Here is a 16,937-nt window from a genome sequence, read left to right on the forward strand (position 1 = left end):
CTCTTTTTAGCTTCCACTGGATTATTAATTGGACTGGTTTATTGACAAAGTCTTTGATAACCTTATGTTATGGCTTTTTCTTGTCCCTGTATCTTATTTTTATTTTAGTTTAACAGTGTTACTAATTGGCCTGGTTCACTGACTGACAAAAGCCCCCTCCCCCTTTTTTCTCCTTTTCTCTCTCTATCCCATTATAAGTTATCACAATGTTTTAGCTCACTAGTTGTCCTTTGCCTAGTAGGAAATAACTTTCCTATATTTACTAACCTGAACACCTTTGTTACTTTTTCGCTCTGGTATTCTCTATTTTTAATTAATCCGATTGGCCTCTAAACAAAGTGTTTGCCACATTTTTGGTAGTCCTTTACTTTTCTTATTTTAAATCCAATTGTTAGAGAAAACCCGTTTTTAATTACAGATTACTTCACTCCACTGCTTTCTTTTATGTGTATGATTATTATGATTATGATTACTTTTCTTCTTCTTTCTCTTCTCAGTTTGCCTTGACGCAAACATTAAATACTTTTTGGTAGATAATATGCTAGATACCTGAATGATATAAAAACCAACGAGATTGAGTTCTAATTTGAAGCTCAAAACAGAGTTGCCACTTTTTCGTTATACCTTTTCTTTTGGATTTTGCTTTAAAAGGACGTTTGGTCGGAGCAGACAACTTAGGATGATAAGATTGTACTTTATTTGTGGATAATAAGGTTGCAAAATAGGTATGCAAATCTGTTTTTATTCCTGGATACTGGAAGCTTGGAGATGCATCCTATTCTTTTGATCTTATATTACTTTCACTTTTTCTCCTCATCTTTGTATCTTTGTATTTTTAAAACTAATAAAAAGAATTTTTTTTTAAAAAAAAGATTCCTTCCCTTATTACAGGCCACAAAGTTACCCATGTTAGATATGTAGAGTTATCTGCCTGCACACCTCACTTTCTTTTTAAACCTTGCCCACAGTCCTGGGAAAAGGAAGCATGTAACCAAATCAAACTATGAAAGCCAAGCTTTAGCTAAATGTAGTCTAAGGCTGGGAATAAGCAGGAGGCATTCAAACATTTAACCAGAGGAGAAAAGGTTCCTACCTCAGAGCATCAGCCCCATACGTGTTTACAATATTGGTTGGATCTGGGTAATTCTTCTTTCGTTTACTCATCTTTTGCCCATCACTAAAAGACATAAAACATGAGGACTATAAATATATGCATTGGTAGCGGAGGTCCCACAGTTAACCCAGCTACTCTTGGAAAAGTAGTCCACCATTTTTTGGCAGAAAGTACTATTACCTGGATAAAGCAGATTACACTGTGAAAAGCAGACAGTCTGAGACAGTTTCTCACCTCTTATGAACCCCACTGTGTCCATAATTTGGCTCCAAAGTGTGGGAATTTAATTAGTATCATAACTGATTTGGTTTTCCAGGTGCCCCAGAGCAAGAGCAAAGATCGCAAGAGACTGAGAATGGCCATACCAGTCTGACAGCAGCCTGAAGACATGGCTAGCTGAACAACCAAGATTAAGAACCATTTTAGTCTGATAAAAATATTGGCATTAAATCAGTACCTCTGCTTTAGGAAATATACAAATCTGGCATAATATAAGGTTTGAAAAGGTCAACTCAATCCCTCCCTTTTTATAGAAGTTAACACATAACCCTTGGGTAATTGCTGACCATCCGAAACGAAAGAGAAGCAGAACAGGAAGAGCCACTTGCATATTGTTTGTATGGAGCACCTGACTGGGAGCAAGAAGAATTGCAAGCCTTCATGTAATTAAGCCTTTGTCTTTGGCCATTTGAGTGTCATTTCCAGCAGGGGCACCTGCCTAACCCTGACCTTAAAGCAGAAAATCTATATCATAAGATTCCCCCTTTCCTGTACCTACAACTTGCACCGCCACCAAGGTCTTCCTGAAGTGGGTCAGCATGAATCTTTGGAACTCATATTCTGGGCTGCCCAGGCCTCTGGGCCACTTCGCCTCCTTCCACCTCAAGAAGGATAACCAACAATCCTTGCAAATATGGTGTTCCAGCTATGCACAACATAGGACAGGTATACAGACTGTAACTATGTTACTCCACTTTGTCTATCACCCGAGTCTCTCTTCCCCTCTATGTTAGGATCCTCTCAAGCTTGCATTCAATAGAACTAGATGCTCTGCTTAAGGACCAGCATCTTGTAGTTAGTGGCTTCCATATGGCACCCCAAGAGGTTGCCGCCTTAATCTTGTGTGCATCTGTTCCTTAATAAAGTTAATCTTTATTTCTGAAGAAACCTTGTCTTGAGTCCATCGCTCCTATGTGGGTTCTCTAAACGCTGACCTGCTTTTACACATAATCAGCTTTCCAGCTACCTATATAAGATCACTGTACACATCTTGTACCTAATTTGAGACAATTCCACAAACAAGTTCCGAAGCACAGTCACAGCATGTGATTACTGTCACGTGCCTGAGCAAATGTGGTAACATTTACTTTTACAACAATAATGCAAAATTAAGAACAATGGAATAGGTAGGGAAGTAAGCATATTTTTTCCTGCCCATTCAAAGCAAATCTCAAAGCTATCCATTCCACCCACTCCTGAACATACTTAAGCCTGGCTCTTTTCTAATAGCCTCAGCTCAGCTATGGTTCGATATTCAAGCAAAGACTGCACAGAAATCCTTAACATTTACAGCTTACAACTATATCTGAAGCTGAAACTCAGGAAAGAACAAAATGTTATACTTGCCTGGCAAGAACTAGGCCATTTACAATGACATTCTTGAAAGGAGGCTTCCCAAAAAGAGCGGTCGACAACACTAGCAAAGTGTAAAACCTGAAAAATAAAGTGACAGCACCCAATTCAGGCAGTATTCCAACTTGGTTAATGCTAACGCTGCATTACTTTCTGCCCTTGCATGCCTTCAAATTTTAATTAAACTTAATTGATTCATTCTAGCACATTTAAAAACCTGACAATATACAAGAGAAAAAGAACTCAAGGTGTTCATTGTCTAAAATTGTATTCTTATTAAGAATACAATAAGTATTCTTGTTGTATTCTTAAGAACAGAACAGAACTTTATTATGATCCTAGACCAATATACAAAGAAATACAAACAATGCATCATGTAAATAAAATAAAAAAAGAGAAGAGAGAAATATATAAACTACTTATGAAATGCATTGCTAAAGATCAGATCGAGTTTTGCAGATTATAAAACAAAACCTGCCCATTATATTAATAATTTTTTCATCTGGGTTAAGTAATAAAAACTTTAAATAAAAATCATCAGAGTGTCCTAAAAACTTAGACGATAAGGGGGAGATTAGTCTCATGCGGGCTTCCTTAATAAAACCAGTGTAAAATTGAATGTGTATTGGTCTCCACTTGGCCAGAACCGCAAGGGCAGAGGCGGGCAGGGAAAGGGATGCCCTTGAACCTGCCCTCTAAAATAGCAGATAGAAGGGCGTCCATTCGGGCCAATGTCAATGCACGTCTGAATTTGGGGATGATAATAATAGAATACAGATAGCCTGCTGGCTTGAGATTAAATAACTGCGCCTCGAGATAGACGGTCTTAGAAATAGAAGCAGCTTCCTCTTGCAATCCTATATCAATAATGTGTTGTTTGATCTCCTCCCTAGCCTGGTCATTGCCCATCTGCAGCAGAACCTCTGGGGAAAACCCATAATAGGTTAATTTATCAATAATCAGTGAAAACCATATAAATTTAAATGAATCAGTCTTAATGAGGGAATTGTATTCTTAATAATCTTATTAATTCTTATAAGAATTGTATTCTTATTAAATTGTCTTGCTTATTAAGAAATTCTTCTTGCTTATAAGAAATACCTTAACTGTGAAATTACTTCTACTATGTGACTTTGGGGAGTGTATGCTCACCGGGGAGTTAAATGGGTCAGCACCTGAAATAACAGAGCCCGAGTCAGAAGGCATGTATGGTGCCTCAGATAGCTTCCCCTCTAAATGTTGGTGTGAGATTGGTGCTTTGGGGGATGCTAACACCATGTACTACTTTTTCTTTTTATGTTGCAACTCAGCAGGAGCAGGCTGCTCAGGGACCTTAGGCTTCTTCCTTTGTTTAGGTAACAAAGCCTCATTTATGGTCAATGGTCCAGGTGCCATGGGAGCAATAGCCTTCTTGATGATTTTAGCCAGCTGCTCCCGGTACCAACAAAGGCACTGCCCCCTTCTTTGGCTTCAAAGGATCCCTGCAAGGGGAGGATGGCTCTGCCCAACTCGGGATGTATGTAATGAGCGCACCTGTGCTAGAGATCTGTGGTGTAGTTCGAACATTAGAGCCTGAAGGCTCCTGCCGGGTCTGCTACATCAGAGCGGAGTGTGTGGGATGTCCTATTGGCACAACCATCAGAGCTTCCATAGGGATCATTGTAGCGTGTCACAGGTAGTTTGCATTTTAACCCCAAAAAGGGGGGTGTTTGGGACAGGTGTGCCAGGAACAGAAGAACTTGTTAACAGAGCCATCTCCCACAGAAGAGCGTGGAGCCATAATGCCCGATTATGATGGGCTTGCTTAGTAAATCCCCAGCAGACTTGAGCATGGGTCTGTGTGGTGCGATTCCTCTAAGCAGGCAGGCAAAGGAGATGACCATCCGGGGGAGGGTATTTTTGCCAGGCACTGGGTGCAACCTTTAAAAATCAGTTTTGTGGCCATAGGAGGCCAGAGGGGAAAGGAAAGGGTGGGGGGAGGCATAAGAGTAAAATAAATACGCAAAACTTCCTGAGAGAAAAAATGAGAAGCTAGATAGGCAAAATAAATAAAATAGTAGGGAACAAGGATAGATGAAAGTACTTGCTAATTTTTGGTAAATTATGTTAGCAGGCCGACAGCAAAGCAGTAGAAATTCACTGAAGGGTTAGCCGATGCGGCAGTAGGCATAAGACTGAGAGAATGAGGTAAGCTGTCAGGTGGGGGGAGCTTCTCCCACCACTCTTTTTTCCAAATACGGCAAAGCTCTAGAATGGTCTGAAATGTGGCTCTGTGCAGTATGATGCACAGAGACCACGAAGAAGAACATGTATTAGTTCTCCAATGATAAGCCTTTTAACAAGCTACATTTTATTAATTAATTAATTAATAGATTTATATACCGCCATTCCGATACGGCTCAGGGCGGTTCACAACATGATAAAAACAATTAAAAACAAATTAACAATTAAAATCAAACTATTAAAAGACAATTAAACCAATAAAACAGCTAAAAGCTCTGAAAACCAGGACAATTTAAAACAGTTTAAAACAATTAATCATTTAAAACTCTGGAAGGCCAGGCCAAATAAGTACGTTTTAAGGGCTCTCTTGAAGGACAGCAATGATCTCAAATTACTAATTTCTGCCAGGAGTGCATTCCATAGCCCAGGAGCAGCTACAGAGAAGGCCTGCCTCTGCATCGCCACCAGACGAACTGGTGGCAACTGGAGACGGACCCCCTCAGATGACCTTAACGTGAGGTGAGGATCATGTAAAAGAAGGTGCTCTCTTAGATAACTCGGACCTAAGCCTTTCAGGGCTTTAAAGGTAATAACCATCAGGTTGTATTTTGTCCGGAAACATATCAGCAGCCAGTGTAGCTGTTTCAAAACAGGCATAATATGGTCTCTCCGGGTTGCCCCAGAGACCAGTCTGGCTGCTGCATTCTGAACTAACTGAAGTTTCCGGACTCTGTACAAAAGCAGCCCCACGTAGAGCGCATTGCAGTAGTCAAGCAGGGAGGTTACCAGCTGATGCACCACTGTTTTGAGGTCATCCTCTTCAAGGAATGGACGCAGCTGTCGAATCAGCTGAAGCTGATAGAAAGCACTCCTGGCCATGGCCTCCACCTGAGATACCAGGGTGAGGCCTGGGTCCAGGAGTACTCCCAAGCTACGCACCTGCTCCTTCTGGGGGAGTGTAACCCCATCCAACACAGGGAAATCTAACTCATCTCTCAGATTCTGAGCCCCCAACATGAGCACCTCTGTCTTGCTTGGATTCAGCTTCAATTTGTTCTCCCTCATCCAGCCCATTACGGCCTGTAGGCAAGCATTTAGAGGATGAGTGCCATTTCCTGAAGATGAAAAGGAGAAGTAGATTTGGGTGTCATCAGCATACTGATAACACCCAGCACCAAATCTCACCCAGCGGTTTCATGTAGGTATTAAAAAGCATTGGTGACAGAATGGAGCCCTGGGGTACTCCATATAACAGCTCCCATTTTCAGGAGCAACTGTCATCAAGCTCCACCATCTGGAATCTACCCGAGAGATAGGAACGGAACCACTGCAAAGCAGTGCCCCCTATCCCCAACTCCCCCAGGCGATCCAGAAGGATACCATGGTCTATGGTATCAAACGCCGCCGAGAGTTCCAGAAGAACCAGCAGAGTCACACTCCCTCTGTCGATTCCCTGGTAAAGGTCATCTATCAGGCCGACCAAGGCTGTCTCAACCCCATAGCTAGCCCTAAATAGCAATAGCAATAGCACTTACATTTATATACCACTTTATAGCCGGAGCTCTCTAAGCGGTTTACAATGATTTAGCATATTGCCCCCAACATTCTGGGTACTCATTTTACCGACCTCGGAAGGATGGAAGGCTGAGTCAACCTTGAGCCCCTGGTCAGGATCGAACTTGTAACCTTCTGGTTACAGGGCGGCAGTTTTACCACTGCGCCACCAGGGGCTATAAAGCCAGTTTGAAATGGGTCTAGATAATCAGTTTCCTCCAAGACTGCCTGGAGCTGGTCGGCCACCACCCTCTTAATCATCTTGCCCAACCAAGGGAGATTGGAGATTGGCCTGTAACTGTTCATCACTAAGGGATCCAAAGAACGCTTCTTTAGGAGCGGTCTAATCAATCCCTCCTTCAAACAAGGGGGCACCCTACCCTCCCTCAGTGATGCGTTTATGATATTAACTGGGCCATCTCCAACAATCTCCCTGCTAGATAGAAGCAGCCAAGTCGGGCAAGGATCTAGAGAACAGTGGCAGCCAGTTTGGTCTCTGAAACAACACGAAGGGACCACATAACACTGGTTTTGAAAGAACATCACTGGCTGCTAATATGTTTCCAGATGAAATACAAAGTGATGGTTCTTACCCTATAAAGCCTTTAACGGTTTAGGTCCACGCTATTTAAGAGAGCACCTCCTTCGTCATAAACCCTCCACCTGTTACGATCTTCTGGAGTGGTGCAGTTACGGATGCCACAGGGTTGTTTGGTGGCGTCCCATGACCGGGCTTTCTCTATGGCTGCCCCAGGGCTTTGAGATACGCTCCCTACTAAAATAAGAGCATCTCCTTGTTTTCAGGAAGAACATCAAGGCTCTGTTTTTGCAGGGTTTTAATTAGAATTTTTTAAATATAATTTTAAATACTTGTTTTACTATTGAATACTATTTTATTCTATTGTTTTCATTGCCATCTATTTGGATCTGTGACTTTTAAATATTTTAAATTTTGTACACCACCTCAAGATGTACATATCAGACGGTATAGAAATATGATAAATAAAATATTTGGGGTCCTCCAGGCCTTGAATAGCACTTGGAGATATGTGAGGCCGACTTCCCATTTCTTCTGTTGCAGGTAGATTTGCGTCCTGCTGAGGTGGTCCGTTAGTATTCTCCACACCTTTGGTGTGGATCGCAGTCAAAGCCATTCACTGCGCTATTGCCCAATTCCAAATCTTCAGGCTCTGCATGCAAAGGAAGTGTGAGACTGTACCTCCCTGGAGGTTCAGGTACGTGATCGCTGTAGTATTGTCCAGACTGATTTGGACCACTTTGCCCTTCAGAGAAGATTGGAAGGATTTTGGTGCTTGAAAAAACTGCAAGAAGTTTATATGCATTTGGCTCTGGGTCCTTGCACTCAGAGACCCCCGCAGTGGGCTCCCCAGCCCTGCAGGGATGTGTCCGTTGTGACCCAGGCAGATGACTGAGGCACCTGGAAGGGGACTCCTGATAGTAAGTTGGCTTCCTTGGTCCATCACTGGAAGGAATGAAAGAATGGTTGAGGAATTGTCAGGCGTTTGTGCACACGCTGTCCACATTCAGCTGGAAAACAATGTCGTAGATAACGTAGTGTCCAGGGTTATCGTTTGAGTGGACTGGCATTTTAGTGGAGGAGTTTTTGAAGTTCCGGCAATCCGTGTAGAGGTGAGGCGAATCGTAGGTACAGCCAGACGGTCCCACCTGGATGGAGTGACCCAAGTAGCCATTAAAACCACTGCTGGGACAGGCATGGGATCCTCTGGAGGAGATGTCACTTGGGTGGCTACAGGGACCATCACATCCGACATCTGATGTCGGAGTTTCCATAGCCTACAGTCTTGGTAGGCTCTGTCATGGTTTTCAGAGCCTACAGTCATGTTGGGGGTGGGGAGGTTTAGTGCTTCGAAGAGCTAGTCAATTCTGCCCAAATGGTCCCCGGCAGGCACAGAACCCATCTTATGATTGCAACAGATCATAATTCAGATCAACAAGAGCCATCTGTACAAAGCAAATTTTCAATATGAAGTAGAAACTATGTTGCTGCTACAAGGCTTTCTAAAAATGCTATTGTGCTTCACAGAAATACATGAGGCAGAATTAGTGGATCTCTAGCAGATAATTGTGGGAAGTGTCACCTGTTGACTTTACGCCTAGATGCATTCCTCCCCAGCCCAATGTTAAGCTAAAAGACCAAGGCAAAGAATGGATGTGCATGAAGCCTAATTTAATGCTAGCACTAGATAAAAGACTGTACAAAGTCTTCACTATAGAAGTTAAGGTGATCATCTTCACTTGCAGTTTCCACATTTTTTAAGAGCATAAGTGAAAATTGTAACTGAACTCTCCTCTTAAATCAAAGCTTTCTTGATATTTTAATTTTTCATACATAAGATTTATCTTGAGACTACATTAAGAAAATACATTTTAAACTAATGCAATTAATACGTTATTTGAAAAAAGGCCAAAAGAGGATTTCTGGGGGAAAGGCAAAACAAATGGCACCTAGCTCTTTGTCAGAGAGATACCTTAAATATCAGTCACTCATGGAACCTGCTCTTTCTGGCTGGCTTTTACCAACTTGAATGGGCAGAGTCTGAAGCAACACAATTTCTACTGCTGTGGAAATGCTTGACTAACAAGCAGAAGGTTACCAGTTCAAATCCCTGCTGGTACTATATCAGGCAGCAGCGATATAGGAAGATGCTGAAAGGCAACATCTCATACTGTGAGGGAGGAGGCAATGGTAAATCCCTCCTGTATTCTACCAAAGAAAACCACAGGACTCTGTGGGCACCAGGAGTCAAAATCGACTTGACGGCACACTTTACATTTAATTATACTGCAGGCTTGGCCCTGTAAGCTGCCTCTATCTGTGACTGTTTAGAAGTCGTATGTAAGCCACTCTGGGCTCTTCAGTGGGATTTGTAGCAGTGCTGGGAACATAAGATGCTAAGTTGCATGTCTTACAAATAATCCTCTGTTAGGTTGTACATCAATGAGCCAAACTGGCTCCATTTCTAAAGAAATTGTTGGCATATAGCTACCATTGGCTGATCTTCATTTTGTCACAGAACAAAGGACTTGTCTAGGCTTGTCCTAAACTAAAAAACCAGGAAACCATTAGCAGGCTATACTCTTGAGTCAGTTTCACAGCCAGGTACTTGGTGCCATTTTGAAGACAGAACACCACCACAGGTGCTATCCACAGACTTACAATCTAACAATAATATTTATATACCATCTCACATGTGTATGGTGTACACAATTTAACATAAATATAAAACAGAACAAAAACAATTAAAACAATTTCACAGGAAAAAAGTTAACCATTTCATAAGATAAACACAATAATTTTAAAATTAATTGCAATTAAAAGCCTGTGCAAACAGGTCTTAAAGGTCTTTTTAAAAGCAATCAGAGATAGAGATTCTCTTACTTTGACAGGCATATTCCAAAGTCCCATGGCAGCCACAGAGAAGACTTGGTTCCAAGTCCCCACCAAACAAGCCAGTGTCACCAGCATATGTACTACTGTTTTAAGTTCATTTAGCTCCAGAAATAGGAGTGGCTGATGTATCAGCCAAAGCGAATAAAAAGCGCTCTTGGCCACTGCCTCAACCTGAGAAACCAGAGAGAATTTTGGATCCAGGTGCACTCCTAAGGCACATATGTGATCATTCAAGGCGAGTGTAACCCTATCCAGAACAGGCAGATCTAAACCATCTCTTGGGTCTCAATCTCCCACAGTCATTAATCTCCCCCAATTACAATACAAAAGGAAAATGGGACCGAGAGTGAAAGGGGGAAAAGCAAATTCCGATAACAGTTCTTAAAGTTATGCAATAGCTGTTACAAGAAGGCTGCTGATGGAGGCAGTTCTGGGATTAGGGAAGGCAAAAGGATAGCCTAGTTCAGTTTACCAAGTAGTGACCCCTGGGATGCTAGGGTAAGAACTTCCAGAGGACCCCAGGGCAATCACAGAATGCAATAAGCCAACAAGATTTCAAGGGTTCACTCTCCTACAACAAACGAGCCCTTCCACATAGCAGGAAACAAGGACAAAATAACTCCTTCCTCTCCTGCATCCCTTCCTCATTATTAGGTCAATCACTAAAACGCACCCTCGCCCACCACTTTCTGTCTGGTATAGATGGTCAGTATAGACGGCAGAGGGATTATAGCATGTCTAAGTTCTGAAAACTGTTCACTCATGCAGGCTCTAAATGAAGTGTTAAACAGTAGAATATCCTGAAGTATCAAACTTATGCTTGAAGCTTGATTAGTAGAGTGCTCAAACATTATTCAAAAAAGTATTCAAATTATATTTAAGCGCTATTTTAAGGTCTTTCAGATTGGCAAATGCACTACAGCTAAAAAAGTCTTGTATAAGTTATTGACATAAAAATTTACCATCCTCTGGTTTGGTCAATGCCTTCAGCAATGAAGTCAGCAGGAAAAGCATCTTCAAATTCTTTTCTGTTCTCAAAAGGATAATGGACTTGGGCATAAGGCATGCTTCCACTTTCAAACCAACAGTCAAAAACTTCTGAAACACGATGCAATACACCTTTACCACAGCGTGAAGGGATGGTTATGTGATCAATACTAAAGCAAAAAACAAGAGACACATATTCCAACAATATAGTTTAGAATTTCTATCACACAAGTCAGAAGTTAGCTTTGTAACTGAGGTGCTTAAGGGTACGTGGCTATCTGAAACATTCTTTATTCGACATGCTTTCACAGATTCATCTGACAATTCAGAATTTCAAAAGGCTACACTATTTTAGGACAAATTAAAGTTAAGATATGAATTAATTTTTTGTATTGAATATTGCATGCTGAAAGATACAGGTATACCTCATTATCCGCAGTCTGGGAATAGGCACTCAACCTAGGCATACGCCGGGGGTGGGGGGGACCACACATGTATCAACGGGTCAGGGGGCTGGCCATGGCCAGCAAGGATTCCCCTTTACAAGTAAAGGGCTTGGGTTGGAAGGGGGCGACGGGAAAGGAGGCAGCATTTTACCATTTAAAATAGCTGCAGATGGCAGTGGAGACAGATGCTGCAGCAGGGATTGGGGCGGAGGCAGCACATTTTACTTTCTAAAATAGCCGCAGATGGCAGCAGAGGCAGCCACAACAGCGGGGATTGCAGAGGTGGCAGTGCATTTTTCCTTTTAAAATAGCCATGGAGGCAGCCACAGCAGCAGGGACTGCAGTGGAAGCAACAACAGGGACTCTTTCTCACTCCAAGCCTCTCTTCCAACTAACTACGTGGGCCAGTCTGCATTACATTTCAGGCCTCTCTGAGCATGCATGCTGCCAACCCAAATCAAAAGGGAAAATGCACTGCCATCTCTTTTGCAATCTCCACTGTTGTGGCTGCCTCTGCTGCCATCTGCGGCTATTTTAGAAGGTAAAATGTGCCGCCTCCACAGCAATTTTAAATGGTATAATGAGGGGGGGGGGCATTTTTGCCCAATTCGGAGGCAATTTCTTTTCTTTAAAATGTGCACACCATCTTAGTCCAATTCCCTCCACACCAGGAGCATAAACCCCGCAGTTCCACAGACCCACTTACCTGGTATTCACTGTTTCAGTATCCGTATCACTAGCCAAGAATGGACCACCACCACCACCCCACACACACATCACCACCAGATACCGAAGTTTTCCACAAATAGTCTAGTTTCCCAGACTTGTGTTTCTCAGTCAATTTTCAAGGACATTGGTCAAGGGATAACCAAGCCAATGCCCAGCCAAAATATCTTGTGTTTCTCAGTGAATCACATGTGGATTTGTATGGCTTGTGAGTAATCTTATAGACCATATATGTCCACAGTTTGAATTCGTTAATTCAAGACAAACCTGTTCTGGCCTCCTATTACTCTACAAGCAGACCTAAGAGTAGCTGAAGTATGGTGTTGTTTTGGCAGCACAAAAAAGCACAAAAGAGAAAGGGTTAGGAAGCTGGCCCAGTTAGAGAACCCGCATAGGTAATTCTAAGAAACTAGAGCTGTTTATGCACTCAACACTAGTTATTGAAAGGTTGGAAATCTCCCTTTAGCTTCCAACTTTAAATTGTTCACCAGTCAATTGTTCACCAACCAAGCAATGATCAGTAGCTATTAGAGGAAAAGAAAAGGATTGATTTATACAGATACATAAAGCAAGGAGTGGGTTACTTCTCCCTAAATTATGTGCAAGCCCAGCTAATGGTTATCACAGCAAACTTGTCAGCTTTTTTTTTTTTTTATGATACATCAGTTGTATGGGCTCCTGTTTGAAACGCTTTATGTCAGGAATGTAATCCTGCCCCCATTCCCCCTTTAGCAAAATATAGAATTGGATAAGTTTTCCAAAGAATTGCTAGAGTTAAGTATACAGTACATCTAAACCTGTATAAGAGGATAAACAACATTTGCCAAGTTCTACAGTGAAGAATGCAGTTTAAAAACAGGTTCAGCATGGACTGGTAGGGACAGATACCAATAAACCATAACAGCTTTTGCCTTGCTTTTACCACAATTACTAACCTTTCCCTATGGAGATCAGTAACTTTCACTCCTGTCAACTCTTCCAGTTCTGCTACAGATCCAATACAGACTACCTGTTAAATAAATATCAAAAACTTACTATTAAAACAATTTAATAAATGTCAAGCAAAACTATAAAGTACAGCCCATCACTAAAGCATGAAAGTACAAAGAGACAATTGGTACTATTATGTTAACTATCATGTTTTATGATGTTGTTGTTTTTAAGTTAAGACATTTTAGTAGGAATATCAAAAAGGAAATATTCAATTGTAAATTATGTTAAATACATTACAATAATGTGAGAAAACTTGCCAATACGTATTCAAATATTACAAATAATCTAAACAAAAAACAGGTTGCTCACTTGTAACTGATGATCTGGTAGTGATCCGTTGACATCCATAAGAATGGGTACTGCACCTGTACAAGATCCTCGTGGGCAGAATGCTGCAGCTTCTTGAGGCATCCATGCTCTGCCCCCACGACTACAGCATGGACCTATTTAAGGCAAGCTGGACACCATGTTCTTCAGTTCTGTTGGAGCTCTTCCCAAAGGCAATGGTTGTAGTTTGCCATGCAGGCAGAGTAATTTGCAATTTTTATTGATAGGCAGGCAGTCGAGTAAACCTTCCTGCCCATGAGGTCCAACTTTTGACCCTCCTTATCTGCAGGTGCCATATGTCTCTTACCGAACTTTATGGTCATAGCACAATCAATGACCAGAGAATTCGGAGACAAGTGCTTTAAGAGGTAGGTGTTATCGGATCCTTGCACACAATATAAACATTCCAATCTTTTCGAGGCTGGAGTGGAGGTAAGTATGTATGTATGATTTATGTATAATTTCCCATGAGTATTGGCCTGTTCTAGAGATCACAGAAAGAATTGGCAAGGCCACAGGCCAAGTTGACTGTGACTTGACCATAAAGTTGTAGACAGGGTCATCAATGGTTAACTGTGATTTCAAGTCTAGACTGAGGGCCTCAGCCATCTCTTTTATTTGAAGATGGCATGTTTTCATCTCCTCTATTCAAGAGACATGTGTTACTGGTGGCACATCCATTGGAAGGTCTGCTAGACTGTCCGGATCTTCATTGTCTGATTCAAAACCTGATAAGCCATGGTTATTATCTGATAAGGACCTAGCCGGTGAAGCAGGCTCTTGATTCTGAGTCTCAATGGGTGCTTCATTCTGGCTTTGTTTAAGAGTTTCAGTCTGTGTCCCTGTAGTGGTATTCTTTGTTTTTGGTTCTGAGGCCACAATTTCAGTAGTTGAAGACACCAACTTAAGGTTGGAGGATTTAAGTGGTGTTGTTAGTCTGTGTTGACAAAGATTTGCTACGTGATGCAATTTTGGCTGACTCACTGTAGTGTCATCCCCAGCTAAAGTCTGTAGTGGGAGAACTTGTGTGAGGAAAGAAGTTGGTGGATAAGTCTTGATTGGGCTGGTTTCCAAGACCTATTTTCTTGGTAATCATAGCGGTATCCTGGGGAGGACCACCTCATGCCAACACTGCTGTAGTAGAAGTAGTTGGTGCCGATGTGCAATGTGAAAAACCACAGGCATGCCAAGAAGAAGTTGTAGCCAGGTGGGCCACCGATAAAGAATAACACACAAGTGGGTGTGTACTAGTTGGACGCACTAGTAGAGGCTCAATTGCATGAACTCTAATGTCCTCTGGATCCTTAATTGGATGTTCAGCACTTTGAGACAAAAAACCCCTAAAGGTTGTCATTGAAGGTGTGCTGGCATTGGAGTCAAGAATGGAGAGCAGCGCCTGAGCTGTAGTTGGGTCTAATCCCATCTCTCCATTGTCCTCTCCTTCTTCAACAGTGAACATCAGAGCAGGTTCTCTATATCGAGGAGTGACATGCTTTGACATCAACAGCACCAGAGTGTTCAGTGTCAACACCAGAAATGGACTTTTGTCCATCAGCATCAGCAGGGGTGTTTCCAATGTTGACAGTGCACCTTGGGGTTGATCTGTCAGCATAGTCAATGTCGACGGTGCACCTTGGCGATGATCCAGTGTTGTCATTGCTGATGGTGCACCTAGATATCGATCTGTCAGTGTCGAGAGCTGAATTGTTGTCGGCACTGGAAAAAATCAATCTCAGTCTTGAGACTGGAGCTCTTTGTGTCAATGGACGCTCAATATCAAGGTTTTCCCTTGGAGTCGGTACTTTCAGCTGCTCCTTTCTCATAGATGGAAGCACCCAGAAGAAGTTGTTTCATCTCCCGTCAAATTGATAGTTCTTGATTTGGGGTGCTTTGGCGTGGAAGTGGCAGCATCTGCAGCTGGTCTTTTCGCTTTGGCTTCAAAAGTTGAGCCAGTCAACCCCCGGTGGTTTAGCACTCTTGCTTTTTGACACCAAGGGTTTAGACTGCTTTGTTTGTGCAGCTCCCAGTACTGGTGTCAAGATCAGTGTTGCTTTTGATGTTGAAGGGACCGGTTTCCCCGGTGTCAATGGGTTCAAAAGATAATCATAAATCACTGCACGGAGCCTAAGAGCCAGATTCTTTCTTGTTTGTTTAGAGAAAAACATACTGATCTTACAGGTGGAGACATTGTGCCCTCCACCCAAGCAAATAAGGCACAAGTCGTGGAGGTCTTTTGACGTATATTTTGCCCTACAGCCCTCACACCTTTTAAATGTGTTCATTTCATTTTTTTGAAGCCAATAATGTCATCAGAGTCCAATCCTAGTCAAAAATGTTGTTCATTGCTTTTTACAGAGACATTCACTCACAAAGAACATTTCTGAACAAAGAGCAACAGCTCACGAAGTCTGATCGCAATGGTGGTTGGAAAAGAACTGAAGAACATGGCATCCAACTTAAAACCATGCTGTAGTTGAAGGGGGCGGAGCGTGGAAACCTGAAGGAGCTACAGCATTCTGCCCATGAGGATCCTGCGCAGGTGCAGTACCCCTTCTTATGGATATTAACGGATCACAATCCAGATCAGCTTGTTCACCTCAAAAACAGTTATTGAAAGAGTATCATTAAGAAAGACAAAAATATATGAGAGTGCACTTTTTCTAAAATGGAAATAAAATTATTCCTGTTTTTGAAAAGCTTTGATATCCATACTGGGAGAAATGTACTTGTTTGAAAAATTAGAATTTAACTAGCATATTTTAAATAAGTATATCAACGCTTTTTTAAAAAAACCAATCTATATAAAAGCACTTGGCAAAGTTTCCCCAGCTAAGAAATCCAGAATATTCTCACCTTGTCACTAAACACATTTACAGCTTGACCCTAAGCATGCATATTTCTAAGCAGGTCCCACCAATTTAATGAACTCCCACACTTTGCTTTGGTTTTTCAATTCAACGTGGGCTGGGGAGGGTCTCTGTTAGCAGCAGACCCACTTTTCATTTCCATGCTTTCAGAAGCAGAAGCTAAAATTGTTTACACCTTAACTGTTACTGTAAACCGAATGTTTCCTCTTTTTTTGAAAATGAGAATAATCAAGTTATGTGTGCAAACTGTGTGTTGTGGGGGGGGTGTTTATGCAACACGATTCACAACATTTTAGGATATTCAAACAACTTCACCTATAACAGCTTGTTAAACTATAGTATTTATATAATTTTTAAAAATAAATTTATTTAAAATATTTATACCCCACCCTTCCAGTACACTACTGCTCGGGGTAGCTCATAACAATAAAATAAATACAATGTAAAATTAAATGTCAGAAATTAACCAAATTAAGTAAACAGGTTAAGAGTCAAGGCTAAAACCACAATCAGAATTAAGTTTCAAATTAAAAGTTACTTAAAAAGCTAAAAATTAAGAATTATAAAAACTAAAAACTAAAGAATCTACCAAATATAATCAAAGATGGGTCATTAAAATGCCTCTTTTAAAAGAT

General features: G+C 41.6%; 1 protein-coding gene across 4 annotated transcripts in view; it reads right to left on the bottom strand.

The window, feature by feature from the left end:
• Positions 1–16,937, bottom strand: part of IARS1 (isoleucyl-tRNA synthetase 1) — a 155,006-nt gene that overhangs the window by 66,076 nt on the left and 71,993 nt on the right. For all 4 annotated transcript variants that reach the window (XM_053297888.1, XM_053297887.1, XM_053297889.1 and 1 more), the window contains 4 exons: positions 13,051–13,124; positions 10,919–11,113; positions 2,741–2,827; positions 1,094–1,177 (listed from right to left, as the gene is read on the bottom strand). In XM_053297888.1, coding sequence (XP_053153863.1) covers positions 1,094–1,177; positions 2,741–2,827; positions 10,919–11,113; positions 13,051–13,124 — 440 coding nt within the window. The remainder of the gene's footprint in view (positions 1–1,093; positions 1,178–2,740; positions 2,828–10,918; positions 11,114–13,050; positions 13,125–16,937) is intronic.

Source organism: Hemicordylus capensis, chromosome 2 (genome assembly GCF_027244095.1).
Source record: "Hemicordylus capensis ecotype Gifberg chromosome 2, rHemCap1.1.pri, whole genome shotgun sequence".
NCBI lineage: Eukaryota > Metazoa > Chordata > Lepidosauria > Squamata > Cordylidae > Hemicordylus > Hemicordylus capensis.